General features: G+C 34.3%; 2 protein-coding genes across 11 annotated transcripts; one reads left to right on the forward strand and one right to left on the reverse strand.

Moving 5' to 3' along the window:
* Positions 1-1,226: 1,226 nt before the first annotated feature.
* On the forward strand, positions 1,227-23,317 carry LOC122570942 (NGFI-A-binding protein homolog). 9 transcript variants are annotated; one of them, XM_043733990.1, is made up of 11 exons: positions 1,240-2,258; positions 16,742-16,843; positions 16,991-17,128; positions 17,358-17,668; positions 18,048-18,260; positions 18,327-18,577; positions 21,384-21,486; positions 22,520-22,587; positions 22,753-22,864; positions 22,932-22,988; positions 23,120-23,317. In XM_043733990.1, exons 1-11 carry the CDS (start codon positions 1,946-1,948, stop codon positions 23,225-23,227), a joined length of 1,776 nt encoding a protein of 591 aa, XP_043589925.1. In that variant the 5' UTR covers positions 1,240-1,945; the 3' UTR covers positions 23,228-23,317. The 9 variants fall into 9 exon arrangements, 6 of the variants coding, with proteins under 6 accessions (XP_043589929.1, XP_043589927.1, XP_043589930.1 ...); XM_043733991.1 differs by having other exon boundaries at positions 1,241-2,258; positions 18,327-18,481; positions 22,517-22,587; XM_043733989.1 differs by having other exon boundaries at positions 1,242-2,258; positions 22,517-22,587.
* LOC122570945 lies at positions 18,593-21,316 on the reverse strand. 2 transcript variants are annotated; one of them, XR_006317920.1, is made up of 2 exons: positions 19,896-21,316; positions 18,593-19,782 (listed from the first exon to the last, which is right to left on the reverse strand). XR_006317920.1 is itself a non-coding variant. In XM_043734003.1 (2 exons), the coding sequence occupies exons 1-2, from the start codon at positions 20,679-20,681 to the stop codon at positions 19,607-19,609; spliced, it is 333 nt and encodes a 110-aa protein (XP_043589938.1). In that variant the 5' UTR covers positions 20,682-21,316; the 3' UTR covers positions 18,593-19,606. The 2 variants fall into 2 exon arrangements, 1 of the variants encoding a protein (XP_043589938.1); XM_043734003.1 differs by having other exon boundaries at positions 20,525-21,316.
* Positions 23,318-23,514: the final 197 nt, after the last annotated feature.

Genomic DNA, 23,514 nt, shown 5'->3' on the forward strand with positions numbered 1-23,514 from the left:
GGATTGTAAGAGATAACTTGCAAAAATGTTGACTGTCTGCGGACCAATGGTAAAGAGGTCGTACGTTCCTTCTAGGGGCTGCATAGGTCGAGGGGCGGTAAGATAGCTTTTTACAACGCATCTTCTTTCTGTCTCTTTTACCACCACTCGTTTACCAGGACAGTGAAGATAGTAGGGATGGTAGGGAGACATTTTTTGCATCAGCATCATAGTCTAAGGAGGGGCATATATGTTCTACATATACAGATAGCTTGTAGTTACCTATGTAGAGAAAATGATAAAACTAGCCGATGGGGTGGGTGAAGGATGTTACGATATTCCATCGTTGGATGATTTTTTAAACTATCACGAATATTATTCATTCAACGTCCTGGGAATTTAAGAAAAATCTATGAAAATTCGCGTAAGTAGAAGGTTAATTAGATTATAATAGTAAATATTGAAATAAAAACTGAATTAATGTTTTCCAATAATTCCATGTTTTATTAGCGTTAAGCTTTTGTTGAACAAAATGAGTTCTTTCAACAAATTTTAATTCAGAAAAATACTGTGTATTTATTTTAAAAACACAATACAATACACCGAAAATATGGATTTATTAAAAGTTGAGAGTATTTGTTGTTTCTAAGTTCTAATACTGATTGTTATAAAAAAGAAGTAATTCAACAGTTTAATGTATTATGAAATGTCAAATTTTCAACACTTTATCTGTTGATATATCTTATTAAATTGTTATCTGACAACTTTCTTTATAATTATTCTCAGCAATAGAATTAGTTACTTGAACAAGTCAATATAATATTTTAACCTCAAATGAAAGAAATAATATACCTTTCAAACGCGCGAGAACTAATATTTCGCGCGTTATTCTTACTTATAATCATTCGCAACTAATACTTTTACAAACTCTTAACTCTACTTGTCACATCCGATAGCCTGCAATTCATTGAACGAAACAGAACATTAGATTTAAGTGAAATATAAATCGGATGCTCAAAAAGACAAGTGTATTTATTATTTACCTTAATGTGGAAATTGGGAAGCGGAAGAATTCGAGATTTACGTACTTTGGTTAACGCAGTAGTGTCCATCGTTTCTCATTGTCTCAAGATGGTGGGGGAATCGTTGAAGGAAGGGATAACCGCACGTGAATATGGCAGTGGTGGGGGTAATATTGCACGTTGTGTAGTTGAGTAGAGGGGGCATAGCACAGACACGTAGTGGAATCACTCGATGGCCGGCAATGTGCACTGCGTCATCGTTCTAAGTGTCTCGCTGCTGCTTTTCAAAGTGTTAGCACGATCTTCTTTATTTTATTTGTTTCTCTTGGTTAACAATAATACTAATTCAAGAACACATACACACACGTATTCGATAAGTTTACACAATTGCATTAAAAAAAGACTATCGGTGCTTCTGAAGGAGATGAATATCTAACAAATAACTGTTCCATAGAAAGTTACTGTATTAGACTGATTTGCACGATTACACTCACACGCGTTCCAAGTGCCACCAATTCCATCGATGCTTATAAGAGTACAACTTATATTCCTTTTTTTCTTTTTTTTACTTTTTAGATATTAAAAATGGTTTTCATATTTAGTTGTTAATATTTCTTTACACTTTTACCGGTATCTTCATTATCTCAATCATTCGGTGTCCTCGCTATTTTATTTAATCGTTCTATTACACTTTCACCGGCCTATCAGTCAATGATGTTAAAATATAATCATTCAACTTGTTCGAACAAATCTCACTAACATTGTCTTATGAGGTGTTCCTCGTGCTGGAGGTGTAATGATAACATAAATGTATACATCTTTCGATACTTTCGAATGCGTCAAACATTGTTGCTCGAGTGCAGTGAGTGAGTATCGTGGGAGGTAACGCCTCGGTGCGATCCTCTTGGGGAGGAAAGAACGGAAAGTGGAGTTAACAGTTGAAAATGGAGAATCGTGTGCTTGGACCTACGCCGGAGGAGACGACAGCGGCGGTAACAACAAGCTGCGGTATTGGTACATCTTCTCCAGTGGCATCGGCGCCGACCAACACGGCTACTGGTGTCGGTGGTTCTGGTGCTCTGACTTCGGCCACTTGTACCATACAGAATCCCGTGGTCGTGGTGGCGAGCCCGCCAACTAAGCATCAACAGCCTGCTGCCGTGCTGTCCACTATCCCTACTGTCCCTACTGTTCCATCCGTTTCCGGTGTCACCGCTGCTGTGCCCAAGATACTCAGCAGAAACATCAACGGCACGCGTAAGTTTCTAGCTATATTAAATTTATGGTTTTTATGTGTTTAAATGTCAAATGTTTCATAGTTTTTCAGAGATTATGATATTACAAGCTTATGTACTTAAATAGATTTATTGGTACGTGCTTAGGTTTTTATGCAAATATTGACAGAGGTTAATGTTCATTCCTAATTGTTTTTCTGTAAGGTTATCTTCTTTTTCTCCTGAAGTAGAAAAATGGTAGTAAATTTAAATTCTTGCTCGTAACATGTTTGGACAAAATTGATGATTAAGAAAATGATCGCATCGGTTTCAATTAACTTCTGATGCCGTACTATCTCTGTAATTTATGTCATAATTTAACCATTTTTTAAATTCGAGTGCCGAGATATTGCACAAATACTATTTTATTTATATTAATACACAGTTACTTTAATCACTGTCGTAAATAGTATTCTTACAGTATTATAGTGTTTGGTATCAATAGCTTGACATGCCTGAATGATTGCTTCGTAAATATTAATTATAAGTAGCAAATTTTTAAACATAATCTTAATATTTTTTTAAATACCGAAACAAAGATTTTTTAAAAATTGGCTTTTACTGATTTATCAAAACAAATTGCATTAATTTATTCAAACATAACGCATTAATATGTTATTGTTAAATAAATGGCCGATAAATCATTGCACTTTTAAATCTTTATAATTCATGTAAATTTGACTTTTTCGTCATCGTTTAATAACAAAAATATTCATTAGTATTCATGCATTTTTATCTATTTCAATTTTTATTTCTTTTCGCCGTTTACTTATTTCTTTTAAAAAAAAGTCTTGTTACTCTTGAAGTAACGAATTTTTCAAAGGCATTAATTAATTAATAATTATTGATAAAAAAGAGTAATTATTTCTTATTTCTCTAATAAAAATATTACACATGTAAGTATTTATATTAGTATCCCTCAAGTCATTATAATTAACTTCCCTAATACATACCAAGAGCAAACCTCATCATTCATATTGCAAAATCCCTAAATTATTTCAGAAATTAATTTTGTACAATCTACTGCAACTCACCACAAAATACGATTATTATTAATTATAATTACGGATATTACAAAAACGAACGTCTATCGTCGTAATAACCCAACAGTATCTCGATCGTTACAATTATTTATCCCTTGCCTAACCTGATATTATATATCTCAATTTCCTCGCTGAAAAAGTTCCATTTTTACGATCTGTGAGATACACGTATACAGAGCGCAAAGATACACAGTTACGCGCATAGTGTATGTGCTTTGTCTACTCTGGGTAGGAAGAGGCATGACTCAGGAAGCGGACAAAAAGCGTCGCGCCGTGCAAAAAGACGCTTTTTCTTCCGCCATTGGTGAGCAACTATTGCGAGAACGGTTTTTGTCAGTTTCTTACAAGACGAAACAGCCAACGGAGGAGGATATAACAGTATAGAAGGCGATCGCGAGCGCTGAGTTGACCATTGCAGACTAAATGGTAAAAAAGCGCTGGTTTCGCGGTTTTGCCTGACGTTTCTCCGAAAGTTGAAATTGCGAGAGAGGATATCTCTCGAAGACGGCAGTTGGTCCACTGGCTGCAAATGGCTGCTCCTTCTTTTTCCACTCCCTTTCTCTTCCTCTTTTTCTTACCTTCCTCTGCCTTTTTCTCAATTTCTGCTTCTTTTGCTCCATTTTTTCCCTCCCTTATCTTGCCTCGTGTCGAAACATCGAAGAGAATTATTATACGAATCGAATCAGTCTTACGCATTAGAAATTGCTTAGTAATTCCTAAATATGAAATTAGAGGAGAAAGAATTGGTCTCTATTTGCTTCTGCGATGCTTGTATTTTGAAGAACTTCTAGTATTTCAGTTAATGGAAAGATATGATTGTTTGCATGAGGAAGTTTTAATTTTCATCTTTGAGAAATCTTCGAACTCTTCAGATTGTTATTCGATATATATAATAATGTGTGTAATATTCTACTAAATATTTGTATTCCTTCGTAATTACTATCTGATATTTCAAAAAGAATAATGCAAGAACAATTGCAAAGAGTAAGGTATAATGTAAATGTAATATTTTTTAATTATTTATGTGTCTTTAATTCTAGAACACTTGTTATTCTCATAAAGAGTGAAAAATCAAAATTGGCTAAAGCAGTGATCGAAAGGCGTAAAGATTTTTGGACAAGAAAAGAACATTTAACTTTTTTATTAACTATACTATAATATGTAGTTTGGTTTTTCTTACAATAGTAAATGTAATAGTAATAGCAATAGTAATAGTAATAATAATAATAATAATAGTAATATGAATTTTTTATTGTTTAAATTTTTTAATGGGACAATAATTTTTATAAATTTTAACTATTTATTAATTAATTTTGTTAATTTTTGCTATTGATGTACAACACGTCCACATTTATTTTGATAATAAAGCACTATTGGAGGAGAGAAATACACATTGCCCGCATAATAGTAATAGAACATTTAAGCAGTAAATCTTCGCATACTGGAGGTCCCACAGTACATACATAGTTACCTTTTTCGTCGTACGAACGATTTATAATTCTCGAGAAATAGAAAGGCTAAGTCTGTCTTTTGTTTTTAGATTTAACCTAAGTTGTTTTCTATTTCTATATTTTTTACTATTTAGTTTTCTGTCCTATCGAAGTAATGGAAGGAACGGGACGCTACGTTTTCGTGTTTTAATTTCAAACGAATTGAATGACCGTTTGCTTAGAATTAGCATGCCTGTCGCGGCCTATTCGAAACACCGGGATAATTTGGCGCGCTATAAATTTGAGGCCGAAACGCGTGTAAAAACAGTCACTTGCTCACTGCTCTGTCGCTATGCAATTTAACAAAAAATCTTCAACTTCTTGCGGCAAGTTTGCCGGATTCCCGCGCTTACTTAGAACTTATCGAGCTAAGAATTTTTTTTCAAATTAAACGTCTTTACGATAGCAGCCATGGCTCGCATTCCCAAATCTGCCCATTTTCTTATTTTACGATTATCTCCTTTCTTTGTATCATAAACAAAACATGTTTAATTTTATCCCTTTGATACCATATCGTGCATATATAGTGTCCTTCAATTAACAATTGCGGAAATAAAATTTAATAATTTCTCATATCGGTCGTAAAAGAAAACTTCGATGTTTTAATTGCACCTAACTGCTTCATATTCAAGCAAGCAGATATAAATATTAATCGATGATTGAAAAATTAAGATCGATTAAGTAATTTTATTTTTGGGATAATAATATTATTTTTGTATAATTCCCAGTGTTGTAAAAGATGATTATTATTTTTAATTAATATTCATAATCGCAGATGAAAAGATATACATACTTGCATTTATTACTTTCATTTCGTATTAAAATATTAAATTTCAAATTTGTATTAGAAAATTGAAAGATTAAAATTCGCTATAAATAAGAATCATTAAAATGACACTTTCAATTCTATCTTCTAATTTTTTATTACCTTTCTTGTTTAAATTTTCATTAACATAATTTCCATTTTCAAAGGATTGCACAGAAAAAAGGGTTATATTCTTTTATATCACCGTATCTTCACAAATCGCTCTAGTTCTCGTTCCGGTTTGTCGAATTAACCCGCATTCGAGTGCATCCACCCACGGATCGCACAATTTCTTGATCGTATTCAGATTACATTCAGGCATCTCTTTAACGTCGGGAACAGAGGTATGCACAGAAAACTCGTTCAGAAGGCGTGCAGAGTACACAAACGGAATGAAAGAGCTCGTTAGAATAAGCAGCTGCGTATACGTTGCTAATATTTATATTGATCAGACATTTAAAATGCTAGAAACGAATTCCTATTATACCGAGTATGATATAAAATATATGAAACCTTTTTTCTTTAACGATACATTTATCAGTTTCCATATAGTAATTCACTATCTCTATAATACAGTCATTGACATATTTAGTTGAACACTTGATAAAATTAGTATCATATCTAGTTATATAGCGTACAAAAATTTCCGTTTTTAAGTCGAACTTAATTCTTAAATGTTAATATTGGATTTTGAAATACTTAAGATGTTTTACAGATGGTATCCAAGTGCGACACGCTCGGTAATTTTTAATTAGACTGAGTCCCAATTTTTGCCTAGAAAGATTCATATTTACGTTTTACATTCGATTATACCTCAAAGCCTTGCTAGAAATTTATTTTCATTTCATCATAGCAGTCAAGGATTAAGAAATATTCCTTTCTATCCAAAGACGATCAATTGCTTGGAAAATGGTTTGTTTATCGAAACTCATAAGCCATTCGGTCCTTCATAAGAACGAAGTACATATCCAGAATATTCCCACAAGGAAGGAATCCATCCGACCTTTATCTCGTTCGCGAATAAATTAACAGGCAAGAAATTCTTCAGTCTACCATCGTGAGGGGTACGCTTAAATCCCTCTTATTTTCTCTCGTACTCCTATCCCCATACTCTTCCGTTTTTTTCTCCCTTCTTGTTCTAAAAGATTTAATCCCGAAAAGCGATGCGCGGTCGCGCCCTTGCCTTACCTGTCGATCTAACACTCCCATGAAGAACCTAACTAGAATAAAATATATACAAATATACGTTGATCCTCCCGAGTGATACAACCGGACTCACTGGTCCAGCCCTCCGCCTCAAACATATGCATATCGTCACCCTTTCCATCAGTCCGACGGCATAAAAAAAAAAACTCGGAAGAAGCCTAACCCAGAAGAACGAGGCAGAAAACGAAGGAAAAAAAACAAATAGCTCGGAAAGAATTCTTTGTCTCTTCCTCTTCTCTTCTATTGGAACCGTGTGCTCCGTCTTTCTTTCCCGTGGGTTCCTCGACGTTCTATCTGATCTCTTCTTTTCTCAGGCTGTTTTTGCTTCCACCACTTTTCCCTCCACCCTCAGCCCCGTTGGTACCCCCCTCCAACCCTATGATAGAGAAGTTTTTCTGCTGGGTTTTTATCAGTCTTCAACCTTGCGATCCAAGGGTGAAGAAGAGCGGCTGGGTAGCGGGAAACGTACATATACGTATACGAACGCGTACACTTGGTTCGTTTGCTCGTCTTTCTTTTTGTTGGACGACGTGTTACGTTGCGGCTGGAATGTTGTTGAAGTTGGATGAACACGGGAAAACCGTAAAGTTGCCTTTTTTCTACTTTTTTAGTTGGTTCTTTTTTAGCGAGAGAAGTAACATTGTTATTGTTGTTATTATTACATCTTTTCGTATGTGTACGACTTTTTATGATTGTTAGAACAAATTATTTGACTACTTGAGTTAATTTACTTTATAAAAATACGATATATGTTTTACCACTTATTTTAGAAAAGTCACGTCAATGGAATACAGGTCAAAAGATTATGATGGTCGTTTCACCATTTGCAATAATTCTTTCTTGATCTAGTCTGAGATAATATAAACATAATTTTAATTCAAACATTTAATATGATTTCAATTCAGCATACTCAAAGATAACGTAACTTAACAATGTTATCTAAAATCGCACAATTTTTCATTACAATACAATCTCTATGATATCCTAATTTTTTATTGATAACATTACATTGTCTAGCGAAAAAGTAATGTAAATGTGAGGTAAAAGAAAGACCAGAAGTTGAAATGTTGCGTGCGAAGGTTGTATGCATATGACCAAAAAGTGGCGAACGCTCTCATTTAAAAAAAAATTAGCCCTTGATGTTTTGCTTATAACCCTTTGCCTCGTCTTCACTGGGCCTAAGAAAAAACTTACTAAAAAAATTCTATATTCACAGGATGTCCGTGGGAACGTTTCTTCCAAGGTTTATGAGATTTAGACATTTTTTATATTATCTTTGAATAAATAGAAAGCGAATGTTCTAATTAAATTGACATTATTTTTTAATATTTACATTCTTTTATATTTGTATTAAAGATTAATTTCATTGTTTCATTTATGTGCATATTTGTCTTTTAATGATATATTGATATTATAATATTAGAAAATATTAACAATATTCATTGATTTAAAATATTTAATTATTATCCAAAAAATTTGGTTAGTCCAAATTAAATATTTTACTTATTTTCATAAAAATTTTCACAGACAATATCACAAATATTAATGAGACATGAAACAGATAATCTTTTGTCATTAATCAAACCCAATTGTTTTTTATCCGTTTCTACAAATATTGCATTTCTATAATTATAACTATTTCTAAACAGATTTTCATTTGATTCTTTTAAGTATATCTTTCCCATCCTTTAAAATCTTTTGCTAAACAACTCATTTATTCTCTTATTATTTTATTCACAGAAAAACATTCATACTTCTTTACTTATTAAGTTAAATAAATAGTTACGAATAATTATACTTTTATTGATTATAATATAATAAGTTTTTCGATCTGTTTAAAAAAGATTCAATCTTTTTAAAATTAATTGCTTTGAATATTGTGAATATTTTGTCTACCCACGTGCAATAATTAGAACAAATTAGGTATAGATGCTCTTTATTATGTATTACTAAAACGTTCGGTCAGTTGCATTCACAATGTCGATTCAGTTAGTTGGGTTGCATTCAGGTAGAAGGATATGGTGCAAAAACGATTATCATGCAAGTATATCGCTAAACTCATCGCTATTTGCGAAGGAATCCAGATTTATCCTGTTTATTCGGTGGAAGCCTGTCGCACGACTTTTTATCCAATCTGTTTTCGCTACGTGGACGCCGATCTTTTTGGTCGACCTCCGAACTCTTTCATTTTGTTCACCGTGAGTTTCTGCATTTTATTTCTTGGTCGGGATTGTCTATTTTTGCACCATACTACGCGGCCGCGTCATCGTTTCTCCGAACAGAAACTTAGATTAAGTATCTTCTTTTCCGTTCCGGTTACTTTCTGCCAAGTCAAAGAAATGCATCAAACCAGAATTTTTCGAATCGTCAGATACAATTGTTATTTTATTCATTTCACTATCAAACGTCTGTTAAAAAACGGTTAATATTTGCACGCATATGTACTTTTAGTATTCTTTTTAATTTTTAGTCATGACTACTACGCTAAATATATTCAAATAATCATAAATATATCAGAGATTCAATAGTGCTTCTGAGAATAAATTAAGGATATTGTGAATGTAAATGTATAGATTAAAAAACAAATCGTATATTTATTAGACCAATATATTTATCGAATTTAGCTAATTTACATAGTATATTGAGTGTCTTTTAAGTATCGGGTACATTTACGAGCGATAAAGTTGTTCGACTGGATGAATCTTTAATTACCTATGTTGCAAGAAAAGAAAATAAATTTCATGTTTATCGTATACATTTTTTTGTGATAATTAGCTATCAATATATATGTTCTTAATAGCTGAGTGCAGTTACTTTTATTAATACCAAAATCTTTCCAACAATATATGATGTTGAAACTAAGTCCTTTAAAAACATATTCTACTAATTTACATTAATCATTTAACTTTTTGCATATTTCATTTTGAGTTTCTTTGCTTTTTTCAACACATACGATGCGAGCATACGTCACAGCTGTTTTTATAATTCGCTTTTTTCATATTTCCTTTCATTCCTTTTTACATTATTCAAACCTTGGTGAATGTTTATTTTTGGTTTTGATACACTTTTTCTGAAATATTAGCTTCTTCCAAATTCTACCGTGTACTAATATTATTAGATTGTGAATAATAAACATTGATATTACAATAATTTTAACAATTTTTTATCTAACATTTAATAAAGTGATTCTGCAAATGATTCTGCAATATAATACAAAAATTTTATATTAAGTTATATTAGTTAATTAATAGTTAAAACTATATAGCAGTTAACTTTATTATTAAATATATCTAATTTTATAGTATTACTGAATACATCGAATATATTTACTTTAATATAATATATTTTTATAGTAATTGTATAAAAGTATACAAATTAATTTAAATACTTTGAACGCACCATGGAAGGGTTAATAATGACAATGAAACACGTTAAATAGCATATCGTACTCGACAGCTTAACCGTTCCCAGCGACGACGAGGAGATTTCATCCCGCTTCGTGCCGCCACCAAATAAAGATTACGTGTCGTGATGTTTTGCAATTTTAACGGACTGCCAGTTTTTTCTCGATGGCGCGGCATGCGGGCACAAAATCAGTCGACCATACTTTAAAATGCACCTAAGGGAGGGAGAGAAGCTTTAAACAGTAGGGGATGGAAAAGCGACGGAGGTTGGCCATTGCAAGAAGGATGGAATTCAGGCCCCACCCTGCGAGCTTAAAAACGATACCCAACCAATCAACTCAATTCGACCGAGGTATTGCTACCCCCGAAAATACCGATTTACAATATGTTTTCTAATCCTGCCTCCTTCGACATATACGGTGCTCTACCCCTCATTTTTAAATGTCACAGGGACCTTTCAATGCCTATGGTCGAAACTTCTGCTAATGAATGGGTTGAATAAATTATATAGGATAGAGTGCTGATTATATAAGTTCAAGTTGGAGGAAAAGTCATTGTTAGTTATTACTGCAACCAATAATCATAAAAATTTCGCTAAATTATTGGACAAGAGAGGAATATTTTTATAACTAATGTATTTGCCCAATCGACGGTCACAAGAACTTTCCCAATTAAAAACTAAGACAACGTCAAAAGTAAAAAATCCATACGTAACTTAACAACCAAACACAACACTTAAGCCGAAGAAATCGTTCGTTTCCCTCGTTAAAAGATCTTCTATATTCTATATGTCCTTTCCCCTGGCATCATCTCCCTCTCTCTGGTTGCCTGATCGTTGACCAGCAAATTAGTTTTTTCCTTCCTGCTCGTCGAAGGGGAGTTAACCATTGGTCGGCTGTAGGAGAGGGTAGGTAAAAAGTGGGGATAAGTAAAATAGTATCCTAGAAGAGAAGCTCGATGCCTGGTGCTTGTATGTATCGGGGGGAGGAGCTGAGAAGGGCAACTGTAGGGAACGAAAACGGTAAGGTAAAACTGGCAGATATAGCCCCAACGAAGATGAAGAAGAAGGAAGAATGAAGAAAGGGTGGTGCACGAAGACTAGCAGATTAGAAAGATAAAAAGAGGGGCTGTTCGGTGAGATAGAGATAGCCAAGAGGGATAACCAAGAAACCAAGGGGAGAGACTATGAAGAAGAAGAACAAGAAGAAGAAGAACAGAGACAGGAGGAAAAGCTTTAGCACGAACTAGATAAAGTGAGAAGGGAAGAGTGAGAAAGGGACAGAAAGGTAAGGTAGGGGGATCGAAACGGCGACTCAGTCCATCTGTCCGGTGTTTTGTCCAAGCGGCGGCAGAGGCACTAGACAAAAACCCACCTAACCCTTCCTTGATTACAATGCCAGTAAAAAGCGAAATACTAACCGCTGCTGCTACTGCTGCTGCTGCTGCTGCCGCCGCGCCGCGCTGCCGCCGCCGCCACTGCTTCTTCCACTGGCATTGGTGTGGTGCCGCGCGAGAACGGCCGCTTCTAAGAAACTAGACTCGTTTTTGCGTAGCATCGGAAGAGCGTCCGCACCGTGAGCTATCGAACAAAGAAGCTATAGCACTCGTTCGCTCTCACCCTCGTCTCTCTTCTCTTTACCACGTCCAACCGAACGTCTTTTACCCTGGACCACCCCCCTCATCTGCTGATGGCTGCTTCTAACCCGCTTCTACCTCTTTCTTTGCCTAGCCCCTCCTAGTTTCTCTTCTTCATTCTCTTCTTCTTTTTATTTTTCTTCAGTTCTTCTCTTCCTCGTTCTTCTTTTGTGCGTAGAGCTCGATCAAGCAAAAGTGAAGTTTTTGGGATGGCTTAGATGGTTTCAATCAAAAAATGGAAGATCTCAACTGTCGATTAGTTCATCGTTATGCGAGATCATTGGCATTATTTGTAATCGTAATTAATTAGAAGGAATAATCAATGACGAGAAGTAATGGAAAGCATTTAAAAACTTTAGTCGATTTATAGGAACAACATATGACAAGAATATAGATTAATGACATATTAATAATCAAAAACGGTACATGTTATCCTATCAACGTATAGAGCTTACAATTTTATATTGTTTATTTAAGCACTTATCACATTTATATTAGGATCAAATATTTTATCTAATCTAGTCTAGAGATGGTAGAGGTGGTAGAATGTTAGGATAATGAATTTCACAAATAATAAAACCTAGTTTAGATATTGTAGAATTCTAGGATAAAAAACTTCGCAAATAATGAAATTATTCCATAACATTTGACACTTACAGATCCCAATTTTGTTATTCCAGATTAATTCTTAAAAGTCAATTTTATCATGTTACAATGCTTTACGATATAATGATGTATGTACGATATAATAGAATAATGGGGCATGCACGTCAAGAATCTCACCTCTGTTCGCTCAAACTGTATATTCCATCCAAGGGCTATTTTCTTAATCCCTCCCCATTCCTCAGCATCATCATGTTTCTCCGTCTCCTGTGAGTCCTTATCCATTACGTTAGAGAATTTATCGATTCTTCTTGAAGCGTTTGATGGTGCTCCCAGAGGAAATCTCGTCGCTTCTTCCTCTTTTCCACGTCACACACTTTTGCAATGGCCACACAAATCGATGAAGACTTTCGAGATTGTCTTCTGATCTCTCTTGAATATACAATATACAGGAATGGGTTTTGTTATTGATTCGATTGTGCAAAGGGATTAGAAAAAGAGAAAATCAACGAGAATTGTTTTAAGATGGCCTAGGTTGGTTTATCTGGATTTATATATCTATTCATTTGCTCATCTATTTATCGAAGTAAGAACTAATTTTTAAAAATTGATACGAGTAACAAACTCTTTAATCTCAAATTAATATGAACTCGCTAAAAGTTTATAGCTTCAGAGCAAGTGACATAATGACAGTACGCATGTATTTATAAGTGGGCTGTGAGTTTTCATGCACTTATAGGAAATTTGACAACGCAAAAACAAATATAACATATCCAAAATATGATATTTATATAGCAAGTAAAAAAATCTTTGTATAACTTCTCTTTCTTTAACTATATTCGTAAAAATTTGAATCTGCATAAATATCCGCAGTCTATTGATAATCTTTTCTTAAATATTCCTAATAACTTTAATATCATATTTCGACTCCCAAGCACTCCAATAGTGAATCGAATTTAATTACGATTCCTAGGTGAATTCTAATGATAAACTAGCAGAAACAATAAAAATGGAAACAAAGGAATGGAAAAAGAAGAAACGACGAAGCGAATCCTAAAGATAGCAGAACAACACAGTGTGATCCACAAATTGTTGGCTGAAAAGCAACGAAACGATGGTGAACAGTGGGCATAAAGAAGAAAAGTCGGTGGTGGCGAAGAGACAACAAGCACGCATCGTTCCCAGGGAGGCTGAGGAGGCCACGGTAGGATCAGGTTTTTCTTAGCGCGTCCCTGGTGCGCAGTATTGGATGCTATGCCGTGACGACTCTGCCTCCGACTCGCGTACGTGTTCCTACCGACAAAAACGATTATCCTGTGCCAAAAAAGTTGTTATGTAAATGCACTGCCAGTCCTAGACTGTCGGTCAGAGGTATAGCTACTCTACTTGATCGAGGTGAGAGGATCCTAGATAGAGGAACCACACCATTGCCTGATTACAATGAGAATGACCTGGGTCGAAAATCAAAGGAAATTGAATTTTTTACCTGTTTCGTCTTATATTGATTTACGTTACGATGCTATGGGAAGATTTGTGAGGCGTCATGACAATGTGGAAAAAATATTCTTTGATAAATGTAATTACGGACATCGAAATCTGTCAAAGAAGAAGATTACTTTTTTTTATATTAGCGAATTAATAATAATAATAACGAAATAGGATTCGTGTATTAAAGAAGAGGGCTAGTGAAATAGGATAGATAAGTAAACATTTTAAAAATTTGGTAATGGGTGACCAGTACTTGTCCCTTCAAGGTAATGCTATCTATTTTTCCAAAAAATGCCATGTAGGAAGGTAAAATAGCAATTCATGAATTAATGCTAGATAATTAATATTGGCCAATTATTTATTTTTAAATCATTGATTTTTTTATTCAACTTGTCCCGATAAATTAAAGTTATGAGACACGTATATTTTCTGGGTACTCCTTAATAAGAGAAGCTGAAAAGGAACGAAGAGAAACGGGAGTTACCATTAGAAGCTTTATGGTTTTTTGTATTTGTTCGATTTTTTAAAGGATAACTCTCGATACTTTATGGACAGTAAATCATATATGAATTACTCTCATTGATGGGCATTATTGTTTGATTTCTGTGTCATCAAGAGACTCATAAATATTTGAACGAACCCAGCTGCAAAAATCGCTCATGTTTAATTAACGAATGACCATAAAACACTCGAAATTGTAAAGCACGTCTGACCATTTATTTTGTACGAAAGTTATCGGTATCTTGTTATAATTGTACTTGTCGAAGAAGATAATTACAAAGAAGATTGTAAGTGGACGTTCAACAATATGGATTCAGGCAGAACGTTGGAATGCTAAAAACTAAAGGCAAGCAGTGGCAAAAATTACATGAACGATGAAAAAGTTAATGAAAACTTAAAGGAAATCTAAATTAAAATATAATAAACAGACAGTGCGATGACGTTTTATATCCCGAGATATCTTATAATTCTACAATTAGATTTTAACGATAAATTTTTAGTTTTATACCATTTTAATGTAAATATTGCTTATACTTCTAGTTTCGTTCTCGATTCTTAGTCAAACAAGTTTCCATAACAACCGACTTCTGTCTCTTACATAAATTTAAGGTTCCAAAGAAAGTAAATGATATCAATTAAACATGTTAAAGGCACCAAATTGTTGAAACTTTTACATTACCTTATGAAACCTTATTCGACTTATATATGAGAATATAATGATATGTAGAAGGGATTCGAAGTTTTAGAAAGAATAAAAAAGTTTACATTATTTCAAAGTAAACTCTCGAAACATTTTTTTGCACCAATTGAAATAATAACAAAATTTCCCATATTTCATCATAATCAGAACTATGACAATTGGATAATTAAATGTAGCTCTAAATTGTAGATATGCATTTATCTATACCGATATTGAAATAAATGAACTTTTACCGTATAATTTACTACCACCGTACGTTACGCAGATCATTTTGTAAGTGAGCACATCGAAAAACGTAAGAGGGCGCGCGGGGGGAGTGAGAAATCGGCGCCTCATTAGAAAGATCCACATATCCCTTTGGTGGGTTCAGCCGAGGCTGCAGGGGCCAACGTCAGAAAAATCTCGCGGAACGAGTCACCCCGCTGCTGTCAGGGACTTACTCGTATCTCGGTCGGTGTATATAAGCGTGAGACCGGGCCTTAGGTTCGTAATAAGACCTGACGGCCAGGTTTTTCAGGGCCCGGCTCTACCGTATTGCTCCGTATCTCCTTCTGCATTTCTTCTCTTCTTCTAGCTTCCTGTCGCTCTCTTTTTTTTCTCTCCCTCTCTCCATTGCCTTCTCTCTTCTCATCCCTTAAATATCTCCCTTTTTCTCTCCCCCTCCTCCTCCTCTTCCTCCTCCTCCTCCTCCTCCTCCTCCTCCTCCTCCTCCTCCTCATTCTACCTCTCGTACTCGGTTCATCTTCCGTTTCATCTTTCTTCCCTTTGTTTTAATTTCTATCCTTTCCTCTTCGTCGCACCCAGACCACAGGTTTTCTTTCTGGAGGGACACACCACTCTTTCTCTCTCCTGTTCCCCTCCCTTCCCTCTTTCAAGAGCGGCGTCCGATGCCATGCCAGCGGTACCGGTATTAATTTATACGCTGTACGTGTGTGCACGCCGCTTTTTCTCGCAGTTCCTCGAAATTTGCAAGAAACTAGTCGGACACCCTGGCGGCTCGACCGTCTGCCGCATACTGTCCGAGGCGAGCTCTCCTCCGCAAAGGTGAGCTCAACTCGCCGAACCGGACTCACCAACCAAATGATCGATCAGTCGACCAACAATTCACCCCTCTAATATATCCAGATACAGAGAAATTATTTTTCGACGAATCATCAGGCATCCAATTAAAAGAATATGAATTATGCCGAATATTCTTTGTAGACTTTACAGAAAATATTCTTAATATCCTTTCCGTTGTATATTACTGTTTTTCTTCTATTATTTATAATAACATTAAAGGCTTGTATGGATCATCGGCGATAGGAAAGAATGAAAAATTGTTGATTCAACTATAGCATAAAACTATCGAGATTGAAGATTTCAGGTGTAAGCTGTCCTTTTAGATGACCAAATTTAAAACTTGTCTTATTTATAAATTCTAATAATCTTAGCCATTCTAAAGATATTTTAAATCACAGATGAGATGGTTTAATGATTTATTAGATTATTATTAGAATTTTATTGTTCAATATTATAAACAATCAGAATTGTCTCAATTTTACTCGACTCGAACGTTTCCTTTTAATGAATTTTTACGTGAATCATTTAGTGGTGCAGACGTCCGTACCTCAAAATGAAGCGGAACTACAACTGTACAGAGTGATGCAACGTGCGTCTCTGTTGAGCTACTACGACACGCTTTTAGAAATGGGTAAAGAAATTCTTTTTTAAATATCTAGTTCCTTTTCGATAACTTTAACGTTTTGAAGAAAGAATTAAAAAATACCATATAATAGTGGAAACCTTTTAAAATAATTCGTGTTAAAGAGATCGAACCATTTCTTACAAACTATTCTAGGTGGTGACGACGTACAACAATTATGCGATGCTGGAGAAGAAGAATTTCTGGAAATTATGGCGCTCGTTGGTATGGCAAGCAAACCTCTCCACGTCAGGAGACTTCAAAAAGCTCTTCAGGAATGGCTCACAAATCCTTGTAAAGTACCTTAATATCAAATCATTTTTTCGTACATTTGACTAAATCATTTTATCAAACAATTATACAAAATATTTGAAAACGATAAAATTACAAAAATAAGGACATATGTATAAAAAGAAACCATAAAAATAAAAATATATTACATTCTGCAAAACATAGATATTATTAATGTTACGGTAAGTCAGGAAGTTCAATAATTAATCGAGTTACCAAAATTCTGTTATAGCACTTTTCCAAACACCAGTTGTACCAACAACGGCTACGTGTAAAGCTCCTACTGGCATAGGATTTCCCTGCGTGAGTCCGAGACCGCAAGTGCAAAATCTTCAAGGTTTCACAACGACTTCGCAAACAGCAACTCCTACTCCATATGTTTCGTCGCACGTATCTCTAACACCATTACCATGTAGAAGTACTAGCCCTATTGTATCCGTTACAAGTGTAACAGCACCAGTGGCCTCAACAACATTTCGACAAAGTCCAAGTCCCAATACACCTCTGCCTTATACTACTTCTCACAGTCCTGGTATATTACAGGTATACTTCAAATAAAAAAAAGATTGCTACTCTTATTCCAGTTTTATGAGCAATAGATGCAGCATATATTAAAGATATATTTTGTCCTTAATACTTAATTATTTAAATATTTGATTGCTTCAATTTCTACATAAAATACTGTAATATAAAAATTTTTATCGATATATAATGAATTGGATCGGACTTAGTCTTCTCTGGGCGTTTGAAATCTGTATATTTAAAACTTTATCATTATAAAACACAACAAAACCAATTATAGCACAAACATTTTCAGACAAAAGACATGCATATTTCTCCATACTCGATTGGTCAATAACATTTTAATAACTTCGGAACATCCTGTGTAAATGAATTATTGGAGAAATACCATTACTTTCAGGTAGGGACATGTGAGTCATCCTGTGGTAGTGGTACAACACCAAGTCCTAGTGGCGGTGGTGGTGCGCCTGCGAGTCCAACGCAACCTACTCCAACCCTTTTGCAATCTCAAATACAAAGACTTGCAGAGGCAGCTGAAAGACTTGCCGCTACTATTCGACCCGTTGATCCAAAACCTCATAATGTTAAGAAAAAAATTTGCAAAAATTTAGAAGTAAATATCACTTTTTGTACATGCTTAAAATGATCCATAAATTTTATGTAATCGTATTATTTGTAGATGGTAATGGCTATGCCTGATAGTGATCCACGTAGAATGGAAGAAATTCGAAAATATGCAGCAATTTATGGAAGGTTTGACTGTAAAAGGAAACCGGAGAAACCATTGACATTGCACGAAGTGTCAGTAAATGAGGCTGCTGCACAAATTTGCAGGTTCGTACCTGCCCTTCTTACTAGAAGAGATGAACTTTTTCCTTTGGCCCGACGCGTTGTGAGAGATTCTGGGTATCATTATTCAAAAAATCATTAGTAAGTATCTTTAGTTTCTATAAAAATATTATTAACTCTATTACAAGTATTTAGAATGAAAATATTGAAGATTAATGTAGGTAATAGAATTACAAGAGGCAATAGGTAATAGAGCTACAAGTATCGTGAATTTTCTTAGAAAAAGATTGTCCTTTTTTTGTTAATTTCTTCGAATATACACATATGTATAAAGTTTATCTTCTTAAAACCAGAATTCTAGTTACAGATCCTTTCTATATTAATTTAAAAGGTATAAATATACAGGGTGTTCGGCTACTATTCCTATATAATTTAAGGAGTGATTCTTAACGCCGAAATGAGACGAAAAGCAAGAATACAAAAATTACGTTTTCGGTTTTAATTTTTAGTTATTGACAATCAAAAATCGGACAAAATATCCCTGCATGCAAGCAAACTTTCTTACATGAACGAAAGGAGGTCAACCTAAGCAGCGGGGCGCACAGTGATCCTCAATTCAGTCGACATATGAACGACAGTTTACCTCATATAAATTAACCGTGGTATCCGGAGACGTAAACAACACCACGCGACGTTTCGCAAAAAAAAAAAGAAAAAGAAGAAAGTAGATTAAACATTAAACCTGCTTACTCGTGGAAATCCATAAGAGCATATTAAAAGCCACCCTAGAAATTTCCGAGTAGAGGGGATTAATGTTTCCTCTAATCCTTTGCCTCTGCGAGTGTCCACAGCAAAATCATACACGCACCGCGATTGTCTTATGACCTGAAATATTCGTTACACATATTTGTAATTGCACATTTGTTAAACGTTGCCTCGTCAGTAAATAATATTCTGGCGGGGAAATTGAAATCGCATTGGACTTTCCTACTCATCCTTTCTTAGCTGTCGAACTTTCTGGATGCTATACGGGTGTAGATTTTCCCCCTTCAATACTGACCATACGGTGCTGACACCTTTTTCAACAGTAATAATCCTCGTACTCAAATTGGAATTTTGTTGAATACGGTACAGTGTTCTATCTCCCAGATCCGCGTCGTCGTACTGAATTCATATGCCAGATAGAACAGGTTTTAATGTGCTGGTGTCCCACAATCGTTGAACTATATTGCAAAATGTCTGTACGCTGAGTATAGTCCTGTTGGAATATTTTTCGGCGTATAAACGTCGTACTTTTGCATTATTCCCATCCGCCGCAACGTAGCAAAAGTATATATGCGAAAGTTCTGCAAATATATACATTCTATAATAAATGTGGCTACAATATAAAGACTGCTACACTGCATACAATACTTTAAAATATTATTTTGACATTTTGTGATGAAAAGTGAATATTTACCAAAAAACTTATAGTCGGTTTTTCAACACTTCCTACAAAATATCAAATTAATATTTTATATTATTCCACGAATATAGTCACAATATTTGCTTCAAAATAAATAATAAATGCGATAGTTATGCTTCTTTTCTATACTAGAGCTTTCTTGGAGCATTCTTCTAATTTTTTTCCACGTTTAAAACACGTTACGGTCATAAAAACCGAAGACAATAAGGCTTGAAGAATTGAGATATTTCCGAAACCCATCTAGTAAACAGAAAGTCCACTTTTCCAATGAGCATATCTAATAAATCTCTAGCTATATAAGATTTGAAGATTGTGTAAAATAGGTTTTTTTAAACACATTTGATGTACAGCCTCTTCGCTTCCTCAATATCGTACCCTTGCTTTCAAAAAGAACTTCTTAAATATCATAACTGTTCCTGAATAATTCCGAGTTATACAAAGAAAATGAAAGCATTGGTAATGAGTATCGTAAATTTTTCTTTTTGAATGAACTCTCCATCACTACATTGCCATGTTTTAGCTATTTTGAAGCAAGAAACTAGAACAGTTTTTGAAGAACAAAATCATTCCGACATTCGAAGGGGAACTTTTAGAGAACTGAAAATATTAAGTTAGAGTCTTACTTGAGTGTATTGTACATGAAGTGCGCACAGTGCGTGTACTGCAAAAGCAGTTGACCAGTTGTTTTGGAAACAGGATGGTAGATCGTTCGAAGAAGACCTGTGTTTTGGTCTGCTCCGTCACCAGATTTAAATCCTCTTGATTTTTACTGGGGCACATGAAAACACAATACAGTAAAATTTTAAGAGAAGAGTCAGCATCTGTTTACAAGAAAACAGAGGACATAACGAAGATCTATTGTAATTTGTTGTATTTTTTGTGGACACTCGCGGCTGGGGCAATCGCGGTGCGTGTGTGATTTTGCTGTGGACACTCGCGGAAGTAAAGGATTAGAGGAAACATTAATACTCTCCATTCGGAAATTTCATAGTGAGGTTTTCGATATATTCTTATGGATTTCCACGAATAAGCAGGTTGAATGTTTAAACTACCATTTCTTTTGCGAAGGGTCGCGCGGGGTTGTTTACGTCTCCGAATACCATAGTTTTCTTCTCTACGACTCATACGAGATGAGCTGCAGCTCATATGTCGATCGAATTGAGGATCTCTGTGTGCTCCGCTGCTTAGGCTGACCTCCTTTCGTTCGTGTAAGGAAGTTTGCTCGCGTGCAGGGATATTCTGGCCGACTTTTTATTGTCAATAACTAAGAAATAAAACCAAAAACGCAATTCTTTTATTCTTGATTTTCGTCTCATTTCGACGTCAAGAATCACTCCTTAAATTATATAGAAACAGTAGCAGAACACGCTGTATATAAATAGGGATGACTTTTAAGTTACACAGTGTCATAGAAGGTTAGCCAAATCTACATATAGTCTTTAAGCCAATTAAAGTATGATATTCATAATTAAAATGCTTTAGCTTATCCGTGTCAAGGCCACGTGAAAATGGCGAAGAAAACGAACCTGATCGTACAAAACGACAAAAGCTCGAGCTTGAGGGTGAGAATGAAGATGCGACGCAGGTTAGCTCACCTCGACCATAATAATAAGCCATGTACATACAGATTCCAGTTCAGAATCATTATAAACTTGGGACAAAATCACGGATTTTAATATAAATTGAATACGACATATCTTATGTGATACATCAATTATATGGTATAATTATAAAAATTAGATACCAAGAAATTTTCATTACATTTAAAATTACACTAAACAAACTTTTATTAAAGAATTTAATCAACTTAATATAAGAAAAATTATGAAAAAATTTCCTTGGTAACGTACATAATATTAATTATTAGATAAGTTGAATCAATTTATAATTTTTATGACCAGTAATTAAAGAAATTACTAAGTAATGATTATACAAAAATAAAATCGACGATTTTTTTAAATATTACAAAATATCGTATATATAGCCTAAAAAAAAAACGTTACAAAATCCTTGATGGAATTCCATAGTTATGATTTGATCTGGAATCGTTGGCATATTAATGAGCTGCTGCACTCGCATGAGCGCTAACAACTAACTATGCACCCAGCACGTAAACAATTGCAACACATAAACTACCACTACGTTGATATACGCGCGAAGCACGAGCAGAAAAGGTCAAGTATAGCTTTTGCATAACATGCATGGCTTTTGTACTAAATGTTTGTATACTTATGTTTGTTAATTAACAAGTATTTAAAAAACGTTAAATATTTTATAAATGTACATATATATAAAAAAATTCTTCTCAGGAACTGTTTTTCCTTAAGTAGAAGGTGCTTTTTTTTAATAAGAATTTTTTTTAATTTATGGATTAACATATTAAAAATTAAATTACTACCTAAAACAGAATTAATTCATACAAATATTTTCTTCCACACTTGTTAGGACTCTATGCTTTGTTCCTGGCGTCCTTACGAGTTGTGTATGCCTGTTATATTAGTTATATCGAGTAATTGTTATTAACTATAGTAATAATAATAATTAGCTTTTTTCTGGCTTTCATTTCCTACGCTATATTTGTCACTTCTACTGTCTGTAGCAGTTCACTGTTCTAGGAGGAGTTGGATCTACGTTGCCCTGAAATGGATGTAGGTAACTCAACAATTAGAAGACACAGATCTTCAAGGTGATTACTTTGAGCTCAAATGGATTATTAAGTAGATAATGCACTGTAAAATACTTTATATAGATTGTAATCTTGAATATCACATATATATTTTATTGACTTATAATTTAAAAGAAATTAATTTTGCAAGTATATATTGATGTTCAGACATTTGCATTGTTTTAGTCCAGTTTGGAGGAAGAAGAATAACAATGGTATGTTCAGTGCGAGTATCGAGGAGATTAGCGACTCTGACAGTCAACTTTCATTTTCAAATGAAGAGTCTTCATCGATACACGTAAGCAAATGAATTGCGAATGTATGTGTACTAATTATTTCAAGTTGACAAATGGTCCTATTTACAGGACACTAATGAAATTGAAGCAGATAATACAGATAAGGAAAGTGATTTCAATCTTAAGGTAGCAAATTTTATTTAAATTGATATACGTATTATTTACTAATTTCTGAAGAAACATATATATAATGATATCAAGTTAAATAAGTAATAATTAGTAAATGCTAATTTGGCTTTCAATTTGATCAAATATAGGTAATAGCTTCACGGGGAGATAATATAATTGCTGTGGCAAATCCTGCATTAATGGAATGTAATCATCCTATAAAAGAAGAACCAACAGACGAAAAACCAACGCTGTGATATTGTTAAAAAATTGTATTATCATAGTTGTCTCATTCTTAGAAACATGTTTCAGCCTGTATTAGAATTAGTATTATTATATGTATTTGACCACTGTTGTGTTATTTCCTATAACATAATTTTTATGTTGGTTGTTGCTGCACCAGTAAAATTTTTGCATTAAAAACTATTTTAAAATCAGAATTAACAGATGTTACAATGGGTTTCATAAAACCAACAGAAGTATGTCAAAAAATACAGCGCTGGTCATTATTTGATTTTAATAAATTCTTCGTACTTATTTTAAG

The sequence above is a fragment of the Bombus pyrosoma genome, linkage group LG9 (genome assembly GCF_014825855.1).
Source record: "Bombus pyrosoma isolate SC7728 linkage group LG9, ASM1482585v1, whole genome shotgun sequence".
In the NCBI taxonomy this organism is placed as follows: Eukaryota; Metazoa; Arthropoda; class Insecta; order Hymenoptera; family Apidae; genus Bombus; species Bombus pyrosoma.